Here is a 21460-nt window from a genome sequence, read left to right as displayed (position 1 = left end):
TTTCACCGTTTCGTGTATATATGGAGATCCGTAACTCCGATTGGCCTGAAACCTTTGCCGTGATTTTTTTCCAAAAATTATCTTTCTTGTGGCAAAATAAGAGCGTCAACCGCCTTACAGGTGGGTCACGAGGGTCAGGGGCGCGCCCCCCTACCTTGTGCCCACCTCGGACACTGGTTCACGTTGATTTTTCTTCCAGATTTTCCAAATATTCCGAAAAGTATCTCCGTCCGTTTTTATCCCGTTTGGACTCCGTTTGATATGGATGTTCTGCGAAACCAAAAACATGCAACAGACAGGAACTGGCACTGGGCAGTGGATCAATATGTTAGTCCCAAAAATAGTATAAAAGTTGCCAAAAGTATATGAAAGTTGTAGAATATTGGCATGGAACAATCAAAAATTATAGATACGACGGAGACGTATCAGAGAGGCTATGGTGTTGATGTAGAAGCCCTTCGTGATTGATGCCCCCTCCGGCGGAGCTCCGGAACAGGCCCCAAGATGGGATCTCGTGGATACAGAAAGTTACGGCGGTGGAATTAGGGTTTTGGCTCCGTATCTGATCGTTTGGGGGTACGTGGATATATATAGGAGGAAGAAGTACGTTGGTGGAGCAACAGGGGGCCCACGAGGGTGGAGGGCGCGCCTGGGGGGTAGGCGCGCCCCCTTCCTCGTGGCCTCCTGTTACGTGTCTTGACGTAGGGTCCAAGTCTCCTGAGTTGTATTCGATGAGAAAATCACGTTCCCGAAGGTTTCATTCCGTTTGGACTCCGATTGATATTCCTTTTCTTCGAAACCCTAAAACAGGCAAAAAACAGCAATTCTGGGCTGGGCCTCCGGTTAATAGGTTAGTCCCAAAAATAATATAAAAGTGGATAATAAAGCCCAATAATGTCCAAAACAGTAGATAATATAGCATGGAGCAATCAAAAATTATAGATACGTTGGAGACGTATCACCCTCCATAAGACTCGGAGTGACATTTCTGTAGGATTTGTCCATGTTCATGCTCAGGTACACAACGTCTAAAATACCATCTACTCCTTTATAAAGATGTGGGCCATCCCAAAAGTAATGTCTCAAATCATAGAAGATTTTTTTCTTTTGTTGATACGTAAAGTTAGGTGGCAAATATTTAGCAACAATGTAATTAGCATAGTCAGCATACCAAGGAGTACCATTAGCAACATTTATTGCAACTAACTGCTCATCAGGAAAACTATCATCAATAGACAAGTTATCAGCTACAGGGTTCTCAGCTCCTTTTCTATCAATAATATGCAAATCAAATTCTTGTAACGAGAACCCAACGAATAAGTCTAGGTTTAGCATCTTTCTTTTCCATAAGATATCTAATATCAGCATGGTCTGTGTGAATAGTTACTTTGGAATCAACAATATAAGGTCTAAACTTATCACAAGCAAACACCACTACTAAGAATTCTTTTCAGTAGTAGCATAATTTCTTTGAGCACTGTCTAGAGTTTTACTAGCATAATGAATAACATTCAATTTCTTATCAACTCTTTGTCCTAGAACAGCACCAACAGCATAATCACTATCATCACACATAATTTCAAAAGGAAAATTCCAATCAGGTGGTTGAACACTAGGTGCGGTAATAAAAGCTTTCTTGAGTGTTTCAAAGGTTACCATAAAGTGGCACTTCTCCCAATTCTAGACGAGATTTGTTTGTTCACATCTCTGCAAAACTCGATCAAGATTGCTTAAACAATCGTCAAAAGACTTCCCATAAATAGAGAAGTCATCCATGAAAACCTCAACAATCTTTTCACAAAACTCAGAGAATATTGTAGTCATACATCTTTGAAAGGTAGCGGGTGCATTACATAAACCAAAAGGCATATGTCTATAAGCATAGGTTCCAAAAGGACAAGTAAAAGTGGTCTTTTCTTGATCAGGTTGAGAAACAGGTATTTGTGAAAAGCCAGAATATCCATCAAGGAAGCAAAAGTGCGTGTGCTTAGATAATCTTTAAAGCATTTGATCAATAAAAGGCAAGGGGTAACGATCTTTTCTAGTTGCTTTATTTAATTTCCTGGAATCAATTACCATTCTATAGCTTGTAACAATTCTTTGTGGAATAAGTTCATTTTTATCATTAGGAACAACAGGTATACCTCCTTTCTTAGGGACACAATGAACAAGACTTACCCATCTACTATCAGCTATAGGATAGATTATACCTGCTTCCAGAAGTTTTAATATTTCCGTTCTTACCACCTCTTTCATCTTTGGATTTAACCGACGTTGGTGATCAACAACTAGTTTAGCATTATGTTCCATATTAATTTTGTGCTGACATGGAGTGGGACTAATGCCCTTTAAATCATCAAGAGTATATCCAATAGCAGCTCGGTGCTTCCTTAGAACTTTCAATAATCTTTCTTCTTCATGTTCTGAAAGTTAGCACTGATAATAATAGGATATATCTTCTTTTCATCAAGATAAGCATATTTCAAAGTGTCTGGCAATTGTTTTAATTCAAACACAGGATCACCTTTAGGTGGAGGAGGACCTCCAAGAGTTTCAATACGTAAATTGTGTTTAAGTAGAGGACGTTGTTCGAAGAAAATATTATCTATTTGATTTCTTTCGTGCATATGTAAATCATTCTCATGGTCTAGCAAGTATTGCTCTAAAGGATCAGTAGGTGGCACAACAATAGAAGCAAGACCAATGAATTCATCCTTACTAGGCAATTATTTTTCATGGTAATTTCTAGTAAACTTGGAAAATTAAGAGACTCATCACCAAAGCTAACTTCCACAGTTTGTTTCTGGCAATCTATCCTAGCATTAACTGTGTTCAAGAAAGGTCTATCAAAGATAATGGGACAGAAGTCATCAGATGGAGTACCAAGAACAAGAAAATTGGTAGGATATTTTGTTTTCCCACATAGGACTTCAACATCTCTGACAATCCCAACTAGTGATATATTGTCTCTATTTGCAAGTTTAATAGTAACATCTATGTCTTCTATCTCAACAGGTGCTATTTCCTCCCTAATTTATTGATATAACTTGAGGGGAATAGCACTCACACTAGCACCCATATCACATAAACCATAATAACAGTGATCTCCTATTTTAACTGAAATGACACGCATGCCAACAACAGGTATATGTTTATCTTTTCCATCAGGTTTAGCAATTCTAGCAGCTTCTTCACAGAAGTAGATAACATTCCCATCCACATCTTCTTCCAAGAGATCTTTAACTATAGCAATATTAGGTTCAACTCTAATTTGTTCATCTGGTTTAGGTGTTCTAACAGAGCTTTTTTTAACAATAGTTGAAACTTTATCATGTTCCTTTATCCTAACAGGAAAAGGAGGTTTCTCAAAATAAGCAGTAGGAACAACTAGATCAACATTATAAAGTATAGTTTCTTCTTTAACTGATACTGGTTCTTTAATTTCTTCTTTAATAGGTGGTTGATATCTAATCCACTTATCTTTAGGGAGTTCAACATGAGTAGCAAAAGATTCACAAAAGGAGGCTACTATCTCAGAGTCAAGTCCATATTTAGTGCTAAACTTTTGAAAAGCATTAGTGTCCACAAAATATTTAACACAATCATACTTAAGCTTTATACCTGACTCTTTACCTTCGTCAAGTTCCCAATCTTCAGGGTTGCGTTTAATTCTTTCCAAAAGATCCCACAGGAATTCAATAGTCCTCTTCATAAAAGAACCAGCACAAGAAGTATCCAGCATGGTTTGATCATTACGAGAAAGTCGAGCATAAAAATTCTGAATAATAATTTCTCTTGAGAGCTCGTGATTGGGGCATGAATATAACATTGACTTAAGCCTCCCCCAAGCTAGAGCGATACTTTCTCTTTCACGAGGCCAGAAATTATATATATAATTCCGATCACGATGAACTAGATGCATAGGATAATTTTTTTTGGTGAAACTCCAATTTCAAACGATTCCAATTCCATGATCCAATATCATCACATAGCCTATACCATGCCAATGCTTTTCCCTTCAAAGGTAAAGGGAAAACCTTTTTCATAACTTCATCCCTGGGTAAACTTGTAAGTTTAAACAATCCACAAATTTGTTCCACATGTATCAAGTGCATATCAGGATGTTCAGTTCCATCTCCTGCATAAGGATTAGCTAGCAGTTGTTCTATCATACCCATAGGAATTTCATATTCAATATTTTCAATAGGTGTTGTAGGTTGGGGTGCAATTGATTGTGGTTCCGGACGAGGTGAAGATACCCCGAACATACCCCTCAAAGGATTGTTTTCCATAGTAACAAGTAACAATAAATTTCAGCACACTATATAAATGTTTCCTTACCAAATTCCACTTACCAAAGGCGCTTCACTCCCCGGCAACAGTGCTAGAAAATAGCCTTGATGACCCATAGGTATAGGGGGTCAATTGTAGCTCTTTTTGATAAGTAAGAGTGTCGAACCCTACGAGGAGCAGAAGGAAATGACAAGTAGTTTTTAGTAAGTTATTGTCTGCAAGTGCTGAAATTGTAAGTAGCGAGTAGTTTGGTAGAAAGATAATCTCGAACAAGCAAGTAACGATAATTGCAACAAGTATGCAGCAAGGTATCCCAATCCTTTTGAGGCAAAGGACGGGCCAAAACGGTCTCTTATGATAAGCAAAGCGTTCTTGAGGGTACACGGGAATTTCATCTAGTCACTTTCGTCATGTTGGTTTGATTTGTGTTCGCTACTTTGATAATTTGACATGTGGGTGGACCAGTGCTTAGGTGTTGTTCTTACTTGAACAAACCTCCTACTTATTATTAACCCTCCGCAAGCATCCGCAACTGCGAGAAAAGTATTAAGGATAAATCCTAACCATAACATTAAATTCTAGGATCCAATCGGTCCCTTATGGAATAGTGCATAAACTGAGGTTTAGGTTTCTGTCACTCTCGCAACCCACCATCTATTTACTACTCCACAATGCATTCCCTTAGGCCCAAATATGGTGAAGTGTCATGTAGTTGACGTTCACATGACACCACTAAGGGAATCACAACATACATACTATCAAAATATCAAACACATATCAAATTCACATGATTACTTGCAACATAATTTATCCCGTGACCTCAAGAACGAAAGTAACTACTCACAATCAACAAACATTCTCATGATCGGAGGGGTATTAATATGCATAATGGATCTGAACATATAATCTTCCACCAAATAAACCATATAGTAATCAACTACAAGTTGTAATCAACACTACTAGCCACCCCTAGCAACAATCTATAGTTCCAGTCATTGTTGAGGAAATCGTTAACTGGTAGCTGCTCGGTCGGCTGGTGAGTAGGGGATTAATAGGCTAATCAGCAAGTTAATCGGCCATTTAATCAATTAATCAGACGATTTATCGGGTAATCGGCTACTCGGGGACCCTATGAGTAGGGATTAATCGGCAAGTTAACTGGTTAATCGGATGAATTCTTGAACAGGGGTTCCAGTAACAAGATTGAATACAAGAGATGAACTAGGGTTTGAGATGAGATGGTGTTGGTGAAGATGTTGATGGAGATTGCCCTCCCTAAGATGGAAGAGTTGTTGGTGATGATGATGACGATGATTTCCCTCTTTGGGAGGGAAGTTCCCCAGGCAGCATCGCTCCGCCAGAGGGCAAAAGTGCTCCTGCCCCCTTTCCGCCTCGAGACGGCAGCGCTCCATCCCGAAAGTATTATTGTGATTTTTTCTAGGTCAAAATCACTTATATACCAGAAGATGGGCACCGGAGGTGGGCCAAGGAGGCCACAACCCACCAGGGCACGCCAGGGGGGCCTGGTGCGCCCAGGTGGGTTGTGCCCACCCGGTGCCCCCCTTCTGGTACTTATTGATTCTAATATTTCTTATATATTCCATAAAAAATCTTCGTAAAGTTTTAGCCCATTTGGAGTTGTGCAGAATAGGTGGCCTGACGTAGCTTTTCCATGTCTAGATTTCCAGCTGCTGGAATTCCCCCTCTTGGTGTGTTCCTTAGAAATTATGAGAGAAAAGGCATTAGAATTACTCCAAAAAGCATTACTATGGACAAAAAATTGTAAATAACAGTAAGAAAACATGATGCAAAATGGACGTATCACCATGTCATCATAGGTCCCACCTCAACGATTCTATTGCAGTGTCATCCTTTTCTGCCCCTGCTGCCCCGCACGATGAAGGAGCCAAGGAGGAGTCGTCGCTTTGCCTAAATATTTTTCCACATCGGCTCAATGAATCCTGACCCAGTCACCTCCCCCATTAACTCCCCCACCCTTTCCCAATTAACCACCCCGCCAATTGATTTCCATAACTGATCCTATTCATCTTCTCTGCATAATTGCAGGAGTAACAAGTGGAGCGATTCCTCCCCTATAAGCTTCCATCTTCGTCAGAGTTTGTTTCCCTTTAAGCTTCTGTCCACACCACATCAAATATTCAAGTAATCGGATTTCTCCCTTAGCATACTGGAGATGGCTAATTTGAAGTCCCGACATTCCACGCCTTGATCCATGCCCATCGCCTCCTGGTAAATCTCGTGGAGGAGGAGTGTGGAGGCTTCTACAACCAATCGATGGGAAACGATTGGCTCTGCCGCGCAGCCACCGTCCGCGGTGTCACTTTACTTCTCCTACCTGGCCGAGTTTAACAATTGTTCGCTCGTCATCACCATTCTTGGATCTCCATCGCCAGTTCATCAATTTCTTCACCACACGGTATGGCTCACCTACCCTACCTTGGCATTTGCCGCCGTCTAGATCTTATACATGTGTGCATAGATTGATCCCATCCATTGGCACCACGAGCAATGAACAAACTCACGCTGCCACAAATCCCCACAGGGAATGACTACCTAAAGGGCTAGCTCCTAAAGGAATGCATAAGAGTACATATTGTCGTTCATGTACTCATGTTTGGTTATTGCATTATCAAATCTTTGCGTGCATGCATATCCTTCCATGTAGGTTGATTCCCCAAATTGATTTTTTGTTTTTTTTAAAGTTCAAGTATTAACGTTTCTTTGTTTTAGATGGTAACCTCATTGCAAATTTTCTACTGATCTGATTTTCTTTAGCAGGTTACGTCAATCACTTACTGGATCCCTTTGAGATAGGTGATGCTACCATTCACTGGAGATAAAACATGCTCCATCATTCTGTTAGTAGATTTGGATCGATTTTGCATAGATTTTAGTATCATCCATCATAAAAATAACCTATGAAGAAATTACCTTACAAAGTACGCCAATATTTTCTGATGGTATGACACCCCTAATCTTATTTTGTTGTTCAACACATCTACTATTTGCAAATATTTGTGTGTGTTGAATGTATTTATGAATAATCAATATAACCTGATGTTTGCAAGTAACTCTTTTCTTAGATCCTCTAGTTGTCTCCCAATCATTCTTGTATGTTAATGTCACGAGTTACTTCAGCATATATGCGGACTCGAGAATTTTGACAACAATAGGTCTGAATAATTGAAGGCACGTGATAAAAAACAGTTGAAGGAATATCAACATATTTTTTCCATCCATTCTCACTAGTCTTTCATGGACCTAAAGTTGTATTGTGAAACAAGATACAAATTGGTTGAGAGTTGTCAAAACTCCAATGGATATGCATCAGTAGTGATCACTACTTATTTTTTTTCTAAACTCTATATTCAGTATTTTTCTAGTATGATTTTGTATTTGTTATCTACGATGACAACTTTGGTGGTTGTGCTTTCAAATGCTAATTTCCCTATCTATAGACAATAGAAGTAAGAATATGTCCTCCTATAATTTTCATTGCAGATTATTATTTTTTGATTGTTACTGAATTGTTTCAGTTCTACACCTTCAATTCGGCTTTGTGCAATTGGTAAGATTTATTTTACTAATTCATCTTCATTGTCATAGTTGTTCGACTTAACGTGCATGTTATTGTTTTGGACATGTTATCTTGACTTACCAAACCATGATTTTTATTGTATTAATTGGAATGGAATAGACATAATGCATAAAATGCTTATGGAATACCATGTTTAATCATTGTTATGAAAGTTCTTCACCGTGGTAAATTTAACACTACTTTATTCCATTCCGAAACTTATTTTTCTAGATAATTTTCTATAATATTGCTTTCACGGAATGTAGTAGAGGTTGAATCCATACTGCCAGAAATCATATGTTTCTGTTTGCACCATCGTGCAACTCTTCCTACAAACTATATTTTTCCAATTTTCAAGTGTGCCCTATCAGAGTGGCCATTTATTATCTCCACCACTGAAATCCACATAAAACCTATCAGACAGATATGAACAGAATTTTCGCATATCCTGTTTCATATCATGTTCCTCTCCACCACTGAAATCCACAGAAAACCTATCAGACAGATATGAACAGAACTTGTGCCATGGAACATTACTAGAGGCATATCATATTCCTCTCCACCACTGAACAGAAGTGGTTGCAATTCAGTGGTGGAGAGGAACAGGATATGCCTCTAGTAATGTTCCATGGAACAAGTTCTGTTCATAACTGTCTGATAGGTTTTCTGTGGATTCTGCCTGTGATATTGTCAACTCTTTTCATGCAGCGCAGCAGACAACTACACTTACTGCTTATGTAGAACCGTTTGAGCAGCTAATGAATATTATGAGAAGAGAAAATCCTGCAATTCCAGATGATTACTATGTCTCTAGTTTTGTGTCAGGATTAAGCACTTACATTAAGAGCTGTGTGGAGTGTTTTAAGCCCAAAGATATGCAAACTGTTGTATGGTATGCTAGGAGAATGGAAAAGGCCCAACCACAAAATCAAGTAATGCAAAACCAAGAAGACAGGTTCTTTTTTATCAGCCCAAGCAAGCTGTTGTAAGCACTACACCTAATAGAAACACTATTATTCAACAAGCTAAACAGAATCAAGTATGCTACAAGTATAGAGAACCATGGGTGCCTGGTCACAAAGAGCACAAATTCAAGCCCTGCAAGCTCAGGACAATGAGAATCCCGAAACAATATATGTGACAGATTTTGATGATCCTGACTTGGAAAATGCTGAGCCTCCTCCAGATGAAACAGTGATGCAAGTGTTAATGCATGCTGCCATGGGCATTGGAGCTGCTAAAAACACTTTCATCTTGATAGTTAAAGTAGGCAACACCACTGCCACAGCTTTGGTAGACAGTGGTAGCACCTCTACATTTGTTTCACCTAAGATGGCTGGAAAATTACCTGTTACTGCCAGTCCTACCCCCAAGGTAAAAGTGGTGGTTGCCAGTGGAGGAATATTATGGAGTGAATTCACAGCAAGGAACTGTTCCTATGAAATACAAGGCCACAAATTTTCTGATACTTCCAGAGTGTTGAAATTGAAGGGATATGATATGATATTAGGAGTGGACTGGGTGAGGAAATATAGCCAATTCAGATGGACTTCATCAAAATGGAGATGAGAATATCTGTCAATAGTGGACAGTTCATAACATTTTTGGATGAAACTGTACCACTTGTTGATGTAACTGAAACTACTGAGAATACAGATAAGCTGTTGGAACAAGCCGTCTGTGGATTTTTCTTGTTCACCACTTCTGGCTATGATGTGGTACCTGTAGCCCAATAAATTCCTTCAGAACTACAACCCCTTTTAGATGAGTATGAGAAAGTATTTCAAGAGCCTACTAGACTGCCACCTAGTAGACCCTGTGATCACAGAATCCCACTCATAGATGGTGCTAAAGTGGTTAACCAGAGACCTTGCAGAGTCCCTCATCACCAGATCAGAATGACTGAGGAGGACATCCCTAAAACAACATTTTCCACACATATGGGCCCGTTTGAATTCCTAGTGATGTCATTTGGACTTACTAATGGACCTCCAACTTTCCAAGCTCTTATGAACTTCTTGTTTGGTCACCTAAAATTTGTTGTGGTTTTCTTTGATGACATATTGGTCTTCAGTTTCTCTTTGGCAGAGCATAAAGTCCATCTAGGTGTTTGACATTATGCAAACCAACAAGCTTTATGCTAGAATGGACAAGTGTTCCTTTGGACAGCAGGAAATAGAGTATTTGGGACATGTAATCAACTCAGAAGGAGTGTCTACTGACCCCTCTAAAATCAAAGCTATTCAGGACTGGCCAACACCAACTAGTGTCATTGAACTGAGAAGTTTCTTGTGTTTAAGTGGCTACTACAGGAGATTTATCCAAGGGTATGGCATCATTTGTAGACCTCTCTTTGATTGCTTAAAAAAGGATGCTTTCTCTTGGAAGGAAGAGCAAACAAAGGCTTTCCTAGCACTCAAACAGAAGCTCACTAACACCCCTGTGTTGGCCCTGCCTGACTTTACTAAACCCTTCATACTATAAGTTGATGCTTGTGGTTATGGTTTGGGAGTTGTGTTAATGCAAGAAGGGAAACATATATCTTATTCTGGCAAGAGCATTGGACCTAAAGCTGCTGCAATGTCAACTTATGACAAGGAGGCTCTTGCCATAATTGAGGCTGTGAAAAAGTGGAGACGCTACTTCTTAGCAACTGCCTTGGTCATAAGAACAGACCAGGAGAGCCTGAAATATATTCAGGAACAGAAAATCACTGAAGGCATTCAACACAAATTGCTGCTGAAGTTGCTGGGATACAATTTCACTATTGATCATAAAAAGGGGAAGGAAACAGGGGTGCTGATGCATTATCAAGAGTCAAATGCATGGTTTCTGCACTGACTGCTAGTGCTGTAACTTCAACTTGGGTGAAAGAAGTAGTTAAGAGCTACAGTCAAGCTAGCAAGATAAAAGAGCTAATTGTTGAATGTATTGTGGTTGCACCTGGCACTACTGCTTACTCCTTTAGAAATGGCATACTCAGGTTTCACAACAAAATTGTGGTGGGAACAACAACTACTTTGAGATAAGGAAATACTCAAAACCTTACATAATTCTGAGTTAGGGGGCATTCTGGTGAAAGAGCTACTTACCATAGAGTGAAGTTAGTATTCCATTGGCAAGGAATGAAGCAGGATGTTGTTGCATTTGTCAAAACTTGTCATGTATGCCAGTTGAACAAAGCAGAGCACTCTCCTTACCCTGGACTCCTAGAACCCCTGCATGTGCCAGACTTTACTCAGGCACATGTAAGCATGGATTTTGTAGAAGGGTTGCCAACTTCTGAGCACAAAATTTTAATTCTGGTTGTGGTGGATAGATTTACTAAATATGCTCATTTTATAGCTATGAAACATCCTATAACAGTGCAGGCTGTAGCTAGAGCTTTCTCTGATAATATCTTCAGATTGCATGGCATGCCCTTGGTAATAGTGAATGATAGAGACAATTTTTACTAGTCACTTGTGGCAATAGTTGTTCAAATAACTGAGGATCAAGCTGCACATGAGCACTAGCTATCATTCACAATCTGATGGCCAAACTGAAAGGGTAAACCAATGAGAACTACTTGAGATGTATGTGTTTTCAATAGCCAAGGAAATGGCATGGCTGACTAGCTCTAGCTGAGTGGTGGTACAACACTTCTTTCCACACCTCCCTGCAAATGACCCCATTTCAAGCTCTTTATGATTTCCTTCCTCCTGTGGTGGCAGAATCGGCACTTCCAGATACTATTTGTGAGGATAGTGATAACTTGCTACAGACCAGAGAAGTGAAAACGGAAGTGATCAAACGAAATCTCATCAAAGCACAAGCTAGAATGAAGTATTATGCTGATAAGAAGAGAAAGGAAAGGGAATTCTTTGTGGGAGACATGGTTTATTTAAAGTTACAGCCTTGTAGACACACTTCACTAAGTCTGCACAGGCATCTGAAGTTACATTCTGAATTCTATGGCCCATTTAGAGTAATGGAGTGAATTGGAAATCATGCTTACAAGCTATTATTGCCGGAAGGTTGCCAGCTGCATTGCACCTTCCATGTCAGTCAACTGAAGAAGCGCATTGGGCCAGCAGTAGTTCCTTCTTCTCACCTCCTCCTTGTTGGTCCTGATGGTATTATAAAGGTGGAACCTGAAGCAATATTGGAAAGGAAACTAATTCCTCGACCACAAGGCAACATCAGCATTCGTGTGGTCAGGTGGTTGGTTAAATGGGTGAATATGCCTATCTAAGAAGCTACTTGGGAGGACTCGGCCTGCATCCAGAAGATTTTTCCTTCTTTTCGAGCTTGAGGGCAAGCTCAGGCTCAATCGGGGGGTATTGTTAGGCCCAGTCCTAGCTCCTCCCATGTTCCTGCGTGCCAGTGCTATTTTAGTCCATCGATCGTCCATCCAACAGCTTACCTTGAAGGATACCGGTTCGTCAGCATAGACAAGCACCATCCGTTCATTGACAATCCGACGGCTACGGAGGACCCAAGTGTCGTTGTGGCCTTTCCGACAAGCCATGTGCTCTGTTTTACTTTCTTATTCTTTCCACTAGTTGTAATGGCTATAAAGCCAGCCTCCTACCTTATTCTGGACCATGTTGAATTGTATTGGGTTGTAAACCCTAGCCGCATGTGGCGAGCTAAACTACTTTCCCCTTTCTAGTGAAGAAACCCTAGTTTCAAGCCCTCTGTTCTTCTCTAAATTGAAGTGATTGTGAGCTAAATTCCCCATTTCTGAGTTCAGGGCTTGACACCTCGCTGCTCCGCCCGACGAGCCTCGATCTCGCGCGTCGCCACGCCCCCGTCGAGTCAAACCGGTCCGCCAACACCGACGCCACACGGACTTTGCCCAGTGGCGCGCGCCCTCTGGCGGTAGAGAGGGTCCGCCAACACCGACGCCACACGGACTTTGCCCAGTGACGCCCGCCCTCTGGCGGCGGAGAGGGGGAGAGGGAGATGGGTGTGGCGAGCGACGGGCGTTCCTGACGGCGGAGAGGGTCCGCCAACACCGACGCCACACGGACTTTGCCCAGTGGCGCCCGCCCTCTGGTGGCGGAGAGGGGGAAAGGGAGATGGGTGTGGCGAGCGTCGGGCGTTCCACGACCAGCTCTGGTTAGGAGGGAATGACCGCTGAACGGATCAATTCGAGACACAACACAAGGTTGCATCACACATCACACGGGAGAAAACAGCGAGAAAAACGAGAGTTGCATCATGCATTTCATCACGGAGAAGATACAGATCAAGACCAGATCACAAGGTTTGCAGTTCAAGCACAAAGAAAAGAGACCAGTAACACACGGTCGCCCTAGTATCTACACCCACTAGACCAGACCACCACCACCCACAAAAATCAAGCCTCCATCCATCCGCCCACCCACCAAGACGAAGCTGTCAAATGGTATCAATCATGCTCTTCCATCAGTTGCGGTGGTTCTGCAGCTGCAGCAGCCGCGAGTAGGCCCCCTCGGGCCGCGCCACGAGCTCCGAGTGCCCGCCATGCTCGATGATGCGCCCGTCCTGCACCACGGCGATGCGGTCCACGCCGCGGATCGTCGACAGCCGGTGCGCCACCAGCACCGTCGTCCGCCCCTTCATCAGCCGCTCCAACGCCTCCTGCAGCACGCTCTCCGACTCGGCGTCCAGCGCGCTCGTCGCCTCGTCCAGCAGCAGGATGGCCGGGTCCTTGAGCACCGCCCTGGCGATGGCGATGCGCTGCTTCTGCCCGCCCGACAGCTGCACGCCCCTCTCGCCCACCGCCGTCCGGTACCCGTCGGGGAGCTGGCTCACGAACGCGTGCACGTTGGCCGTCTTGGCCGCCTCGACCACCTCCTCCTCCGTCGCGCCTTCCTTGCCGTACGCGATGTTCTCCAGGATGCTGGAGGCGAAGAGCGCCGGCTCCTGCTGCACCAGCGCGATCTTGCGCCGCAGGGACTTGAGGTTCAGCCTCCGGATGTCCTTGCCGTCGATCATCACCTTGCCCCCTGTCGGGTCGTAGAACCGCTCGATGAGCGCAATGACGGTGCTCTTACCAGAACCACTAGCTCCCACCAGAGCCTGGCTGCGCCCGGCCTGGATCTTCAGGTTGAAATCCTTGAATATCTCAATGTCAGGGCGAGACGGATACGAGAAGTCGACATGCCGCAGCTCAATGTCGCCGCGAACAGTGGTGACCCGCTCTGCCTCCGGGTCATCGGGCTCGATCCTCGTCGCCCTGTTGAGGATGCCGAAGATGGATCGGATAGATTCGCCACCACGGACGATCTCTGGTGCAAGGCTGACCGTCTCGGCGACGGAGTTGGCGGTCACGACAAGGACGACGAAGACCTTGATGACCTTGGAGAAGGTCGACCCATGTGACCGCACCAGATGAGAACCGTACCAGAGAATGAGCGCTTCCGAGCAGTAGAGGCAGAGCTGCGAGAGGCCGTACAGAAGGCCCGCGGTCTGGCTGCGGCGCAGGATCTGCTCCTCTGGTATGCGCAGCTCATGGCTGAAGAGAGACATGACCTTGTTCTGAGCGTTGAAGGCCGCCACGGTGCGGATGTTGCTCACGCCTTCACCGGCAACCATGCTGCTCTTGGCGTGTGCTTTTGCTGTGTCACCAGCAAAGCCCTTCATCGAAAGTTGCTGCAAGCATCAAAAGAAACAACACAAAGTTTAGACCATATCCAGTTGCATTTGGTATATTTGGTTCTGATATAGATTTTGATTCAGAGAAGTGCACTAAACTGGTCTCTTTTATCATTTGCATTATCCTAGAGTGAGATACTGTTCAGTACTGAAAAAACTGGTTGACTTCGAGGAAATTACCTGAGCAAAGTTGGCAAGCACAAGAAGAGGGAAAGTGGCCAGAATAAGGATCGCCACTCTCCACTCAATGATAAAACCGACGATGAAAGATGTCATCAGGGATGTTATGTTCTGCAGTATAACTGATATCCTCTCAGCTATCGCCGACTTCACATCAGCCGCATCAACTGCTACACGAGCAGCCACGAGACTAGAGTTGTTTTCTTCTTCATCAAACCAACCAACTTCGTTCCTAAGTATCGCTGCAGCAAATGTCAAAGATTTACTGTAAGTTTAGTATGGGACCACAAAAGTACAATGATTATGATCTTTTTATGGTGCAGCAAGAAATGCATACCAGACAGCATCATCCTCCTAACTCTGGTTGTAAGATTTTCTCCCATTATGCTGAAGAAGTAATGCTGCACAAGATAAGCAACTACGGCGTATATGCCTGTGCCAATATAGATGAACACATAAAGTTTTGTCTTCTTCTCCATTTCAACGGGGTCCTGGTAGTAGAACACATCAAGCATTTCACCCATAACAATGGCGAATGTTGGACCAATGAATCCAGATAGAACAGAACCAATAGCACCCAACACCGCATACGGCCATTCAGGACCATTCAGTTTTAGGAGCTTGAAAAAGTAACCACGTGGTGCTGGGTATTTGAGGCTATTATCTGCGCTTGAGATCATCTCGATGCGCCCATCTGCTCCAGTGCTGTACTGATAGCTCAGGTTCCGTAAACTTCCCGACCTGAGGCTCAGAGATTTGGTGGACAGAGAGCTAGTCAAGTGCATCGAGCGCGACCTACGGGTAGAGGCAGCACCAAGATCTCTGTTACGTGCCGTTTCCTGAAAACGGATCAGGGAGGCATATGCTCCGGAGGTTCCCTTTGCTAAAAGTTCATCATGTGTCCCAGTCTCAATAACTTGGCCTTGTTGTAACACCGCGATCATGTTTACATTTCTGATGGTGCACAGACGGTGCGCAACAATTACGGTAGTCCTCCCAACCATCAGGCGGTCTAGAGCTTCTTGCACAATGTTCTCTGAGTCTGCGTCTAAAGCACTGGTAGCTTCATCAAGGAGCAGTATCTTGGGGTCCTTCAGCATAGCACGAGCAATCGCAATACGCTGTTTCTGACCACCAGATAGCTGAATTCCTCGCTCCCCAACCTATGAAAGAAATACAAACAAATAAATAATCGATTGATTCAACCAGACTTGATGTTATGAAACATATAAAAGTAGACTAACCATTGTGTTGTATCCATTGGGCAGGAGAGAGATGAAACTATGAGCATTGGATGCAGTTGCTGCAGCCTCAACTTCTGCCATTGTGGCATCAGGTTTTCCATAAAGTATATTCTCAATGATAGTAGTTGCAAAAAGGGCAGGTTCTTGGTTTACTAGTCCAATTTGATCCCTCAGCCACCTCAATTGAAGTGTCTTGATATCAACATTGTCCAGCAAAACCTGGCCTGCAATTCAAGGGAATTTAAGGGGATAAGATCCAACTGAAGATATATATATAGAAATAATAACACATGAGGCCTCAGTGATTAGTCAGGTATTACCTTCATTAGGATCATAGAACCTTTCTATCAAAGCCACGACAGTGCTCTTTCCAGACCCACTGCCTCCAACAACTGCAACAGTTTTCCCAGCAGGAAAGAACAGAGAGAAATCCCGAAAGATCATGGCATCAGGCCTTGATGGATAACTGAAAGTAACATCCTTGAACTCAATATTTCCGTGGACCTCCGCCAACAACTTGCCATCCTTATGATCATGAACTATGGAGGGTTTCTGGCGAATGACCTCCAACAGTTTGTATCCGGCAATCTTCCCTTTGCTGAACGCTCCAAGGTTGGAGAATGCCTGGCCAAGACTCCTGCAGAACCAAAGTTCAAGCAACGACACCAGAGACGTCAGAGCAGCAACAACAAACAAGGGAAAATAGATGAAACAGAACGAAGAATTTTTACTTACATGCCACCAACGATTGCAGAAAAGATTGCAGTAAAGGCCTTGCCACCGTCGCTCTGCCCATTCCTGATGAAGACACCAGCATACCAGAATACTAGCGCCCATGACATGCACGCTATCCCGTAAGTGCACCCAATACCAAGACCTTTTGCCATCCCGGCTTTGTAACCAAGCTTCAGTGTATTCTGGATTGCTTCAGAGTACGAATTGAGAGCTTTGCTCTCTCCAACAAATGAGTAGACTGTTCTAACTTGCGCAATTGCCTGTGAGAGAATGACAAACCAATTCATAGTCAGCACTAGGTGTGAGGTTCCAAGCAACTTGATTCCAGGAGTTACATCACAGTGACAATATAGAACATTGTTTACAGTTAGTTCTATAAAGTGTAGTAAATCAATATAAACTCATGTAATTCTAGGCAATAGTAGAGCATAAGTATATAACTAGGTCAAGTAATTGTAGGCAGTAACAGAGCATAAGGATAACTAGTTTAAGCACTTCTTTCAGAAAACAACTGGCTAAAGCACCTTTAAACTCCGACGAAAAGAAAATTGCACGTGTTTCAAAGCATTTTAGCGCTTTATGTGCACATGACCCATAAATAAACAATTCCGGTAGCATATGGGTGGATTTTCTTTTGGAATACCAGAAAAGCATATACACCAACTCCCTGCTATCCACGGTTGACTGTCTACATCCTATGCCCAAAAATAGTCGTACCCAACCTCCTATATTCCACTGTCATCACACATCATCCTTAGTTTTCCTTTTTGAATACCACATGTTGTCTTCTTCAGTTATTCTCTATGTTCCCCTTAAAATAACCAAGATATCCACGAAAAACTTTATTAATCAGCGACATTTAATATGCTTTTTTTCTGCTGAAGATAGAGTAAAATTTGCTGGACCTAGTTGATTAAGAAAATAAAATGAGAGACGATATTTGTAGGCACTCTGAAAACCAAATCTAAACGTAGGCTCAGTGGGACACTATGGCTAGAAGGATAGCATGTCGTGTAAGTCTCCTTGAAGCACAAACAAACGACAATTCCGGCGCAATGCGCTGCCCCCACCCTAGTTATGGAATTGCTCATAGGATTCCCGAGGAACAAAGGTTCAAAAGCATTAAAGCGATGTTGGTCAGTTCTCAGTTGTCATGCTGCATAAGAATACAAAGATTTTCTCATGTTTGGTTCCTGATCAGCAGGCACCACCAGAAAATTACCACCCCACCTACCCACCACCCTGAATTCAGGCAGGGAAGTCCATGGACGCACTACCCATGATGCATAGATTAATCCGACACAAATCTGAAGCGGATCCGCGACAAATATCCTATGACTAGGAGTAAGAATCAATTATTGTTACCTGCTCTGCGACGACGCCGGCATTGGCGTAGGACTCGCGGCTCTTGGAGGTGAGCCCGGTGAGCGTGTAGGCGTAGAGGCCGCCGGCGAAGGCGATGGCCGGGATGACGGCGACGCTGAGCAGCGCGAGCCGCCACGCGGAGACGAAGCCAACGACGAGCCCCGCGAAGAAGGTGGCCAGGTAGTGCATGAAGTTGCCCACCTTCTCGCCGATGGCGTCCTGCACGAGCAGCGTGTCGGTGGAGACGCCGAAGACGATGTCCCCCGTGCGCGCGTCCGTGTCGAAGAACCCCACGTCCTGCCGGAGCACGGCGTCCAGGTACGCCTTCCGGAGCGCGATCACCTGCCGCTCCCCGGTGTACATCCAGCACGCGATCTCTGCCAAGAACCCAAACAAAGAGTGTTACAGCTTCAGTCACATTAATTCCAAGATGGTACTGCAACGACTTCCACCGGCGCCGGCGAGAACTCCGGCGAGGTCGAACACGCCGGAGAAGGCGACAAACATAATTATTGTTAATTTGTTCCTGTTTGTGGTGGGATGGCGACGGGACGGGACTTGTGTTAGTGAGTGGGGTGGTCTCCGAGAGATGCCCCACAGGCCATGACCAGATCTAGTTTTGCGCATAGGACCCTGTAGTTCTTGCTATTCGTGTACCCAGCCGTAGTGCGCCGGAGGAAGCGAGAGGAGAGGGGCGTGCTGGGTATTTTGCGGAGATGTGGAGGGTGCGCCGGACGGAGACGAGGAGCTCACCTGCGTAGGAGGCGACGCAGACCACCAGTCCGAGGTAGACGAAGTAGAGCGCGTACTGCAATGGAGGAGCGAGGAAAACCAATCAGTGGTGAACGAACACTGGTGACCTTTGCGAGAGGAATGATCCGAAAACAAATCGGACAGAAGATCGAACAGTAGGAGTGGAGCGGGCGCTGTAGTACTAGTAGTACGGACCTTGGCGACCTCGTCGGTCATGGCGCGGAGGTCGGTCTGGTTCTTGCCGAAGCCGTTGATGAGGTCCCCGAAGAGCAGGAAGAAGAAGGGCATGGCGGCGCCGTGCGCCAGCGCGCCGAGGGTGCCGAGCGCCATGAGCGCCAGGTCCCACCGGTCGGCGAAGGAGAAGAGCTCGTGGAACGCCACCGCCTGGTCCGCCCGCTTCTTGCCCTGCCCCGCCGCCGCCGCATCGCACCCCGCCGACCCGTTCGCCATCTTCTCCGCCTTACCGTCCGCCGCCGGGTCCGCCATCGCAGTGCGCAGCCCGTCCAACCCTCGCCCGCTCGCTCGCTCGCACACGCGCTCAGGCCGCCATTGACGCCACCGCGCGCAGGTGCATTGGACGGCGAGGCAGGCGGCACTGCTTGGCCTTGCTTTCTTGGATTGGGGCTCCGGCTCTCGCCTCGGGTTTCGTGACGTGCAGGAGAGGTCTGCGGGCTGGGAAGGGAGGGGGGAGGAGGGTGGTGCCTTTGTGCTCCGCGCCGCGGTGGTCAGAAGCAGGCAGGGCCTCGGGGCGAGAGATAAAGAGGAGAGCGCCGAGGCGCGGCGGGGTCAGAAGATCAGACCAACTGGTGGAGTGGAGTGGGGTGGAGTGGTGGCCTCACTCGCAGTGAGCTTTTAACCTCACTCGCTCTGTTTTCCTTTTCCCAGCCAATCATGCATGCGATCGAAAATTACTAGTAGCCCCTCAATCTTCCACACAATCTACACGGCACAGTTCACATCAGTTTCGATCTACCCCATCATGATCACGAAGGGAGTTACACGATCTAATTGCCCGTGTTGCAACGATGCATACATAGTTTTAGCAGTGATCTTTCGTCCATGATACTTTTCATAATTGGTTCGATCATGTCCAATGTTTGATGATATATTTCGTAGTTATAATGCGATTTTCTGCCAAAGAAAGGTGCTTTTCATAAGTAACGGATAATCCTCTCGTCCGATGGTCAAAGATGTTTTTAAGATTAATGTGATCCTTCCGTCCAAAGATTGGTACTCTTCACAATTAACATGATCATCCCGCCCAAAAAAGATACTCTTTGTATTCGACGCGATCCTCCTGTCGTGGTGATACTTTTCATGCATTAATGCATGGCTAAAGAATTGCGTATGTTTGTGGGACGATTATGGGGCATTAATGGCTGCCTACGAAATGAACGATATGACTACAGACTCCCATTTGATTGTGCAGGTGGCTCTAACCCCACATCAAAATAGTTAGGGCCGTTTGCAAAAAAAATATTCATTTTTCATACGAATATAATCATATGTGAAATTTTTCATATCTGACCTTTGCATTGTGTTATTGGTTCTCAAAATTCCTATACGGTCCTTTTCTTTTCAGCATATTTTTAGAGAATTTTAAACCGTTGTTCAAACCAAATGTTTTCACTTCATCTGAGAATCCAATGCAACATGTATCTAAATTACTGTGAAACATCCAAACGACTACATTGTACAGTTCTTGCGTTTGACAATCATGTAGAAATCTATACAAGACATGACTTGCAATTCCTACACATTTTCTATGTGTATGTTTCTCATATCATGTGTTCTAAACGGGCCTTAGGGCATTTTGATTCACAAGATTCACAGAACACATGAATTAAAAAAATGCAAGATTAGAGTGGCATGTCATTTTCAATCCAATGAGATTGGAAAAATACGTGAATTTGCATCAACAGGTATTTGACATCACAGGGAAAGAAAAATGAGGAATTGAAACGAGAGAATTGAGTGGATGTAAGTTTCCTTGAGAACATAGTTTGAAGCAATCCTTAGAAGAAAAAATGTAAAGATTTCAATCTTGCCAATCAGACAAATGTGCATATGAAAAGTTTCTGAGGATTGAATCCACAAAAAATCCTATGATTTGCATTGAATCAAACGAGCCCTTGTGATTTGTTCAAATAGCCCACTGGTTGGTATCAGAGCTATTTTTCGACAGGCTGCTAGTCGCTCTCCGATCAACTCCTTATAAGTCGTAGTAAAGACTATATTAGCTGCAACAATGCAAGTACAATCCAAACAGCTGTCATCAATAGATTATTGAACTCACTATTGTATGCAAGACACATTTGACACCCGAAAAATAAAACAATATGCTAATGATTCAATGATAATATCCTGTTATACACCATCTATACTGTAGATTTTTTTAATTTCGTAATCCTAAACTAGAAACACCTATCAACGTATACTTATACCATACAATCCATAGAACTCTACCAAGATAGTTAAGGATACACAAAAGACATATGCACCATACTCATGCATGTGACACAAAATTATCTTATGAGATACGTGATTTTGTCTTTTGTTTTTCTCACATTTTAAGAGAAATTGTTAAAGATCTTTTCAAGGCGTGATTTTGTCTTTTGTTTTTCTCACATTTTAAGAGAAATTGTTAAAGATCTTTTCAAGACGTGAT

General features: G+C 43.8%; 1 protein-coding gene across 1 annotated transcript; it reads right to left on the bottom strand.

Moving 5' to 3' along the window:
• Nucleotides 1-13075: 13075 nt before the first annotated feature.
• On the bottom strand, nt 13076-19603 carry LOC125540118 (ABC transporter B family member 19-like). The gene is made up of 9 exons (XM_048703708.1): nt 18988-19603; nt 18793-18847; nt 18040-18416; nt 16675-16934; nt 16260-16576; nt 15940-16163; nt 15033-15858; nt 14696-14937; nt 13076-14512 (listed from the first exon to the last, which is right to left on the bottom strand). Exons 1-9 carry the CDS (start codon nt 19276-19278, stop codon nt 13304-13306), a joined length of 3801 nt encoding a protein of 1266 aa, XP_048559665.1. The 5' UTR covers nt 19279-19603; the 3' UTR covers nt 13076-13303.
• Between the last annotated feature and the right edge of the window lie 1857 nt (nt 19604-21460).

Source organism: Triticum urartu, chromosome 2 (genome assembly GCF_003073215.2).
Source record: "Triticum urartu cultivar G1812 chromosome 2, Tu2.1, whole genome shotgun sequence".
Lineage (NCBI taxonomy): Eukaryota > Viridiplantae > Streptophyta > Magnoliopsida > Poales > Poaceae > Triticum > Triticum urartu.
This window is presented reverse-complemented; position numbering and strand designations above follow the sequence as displayed.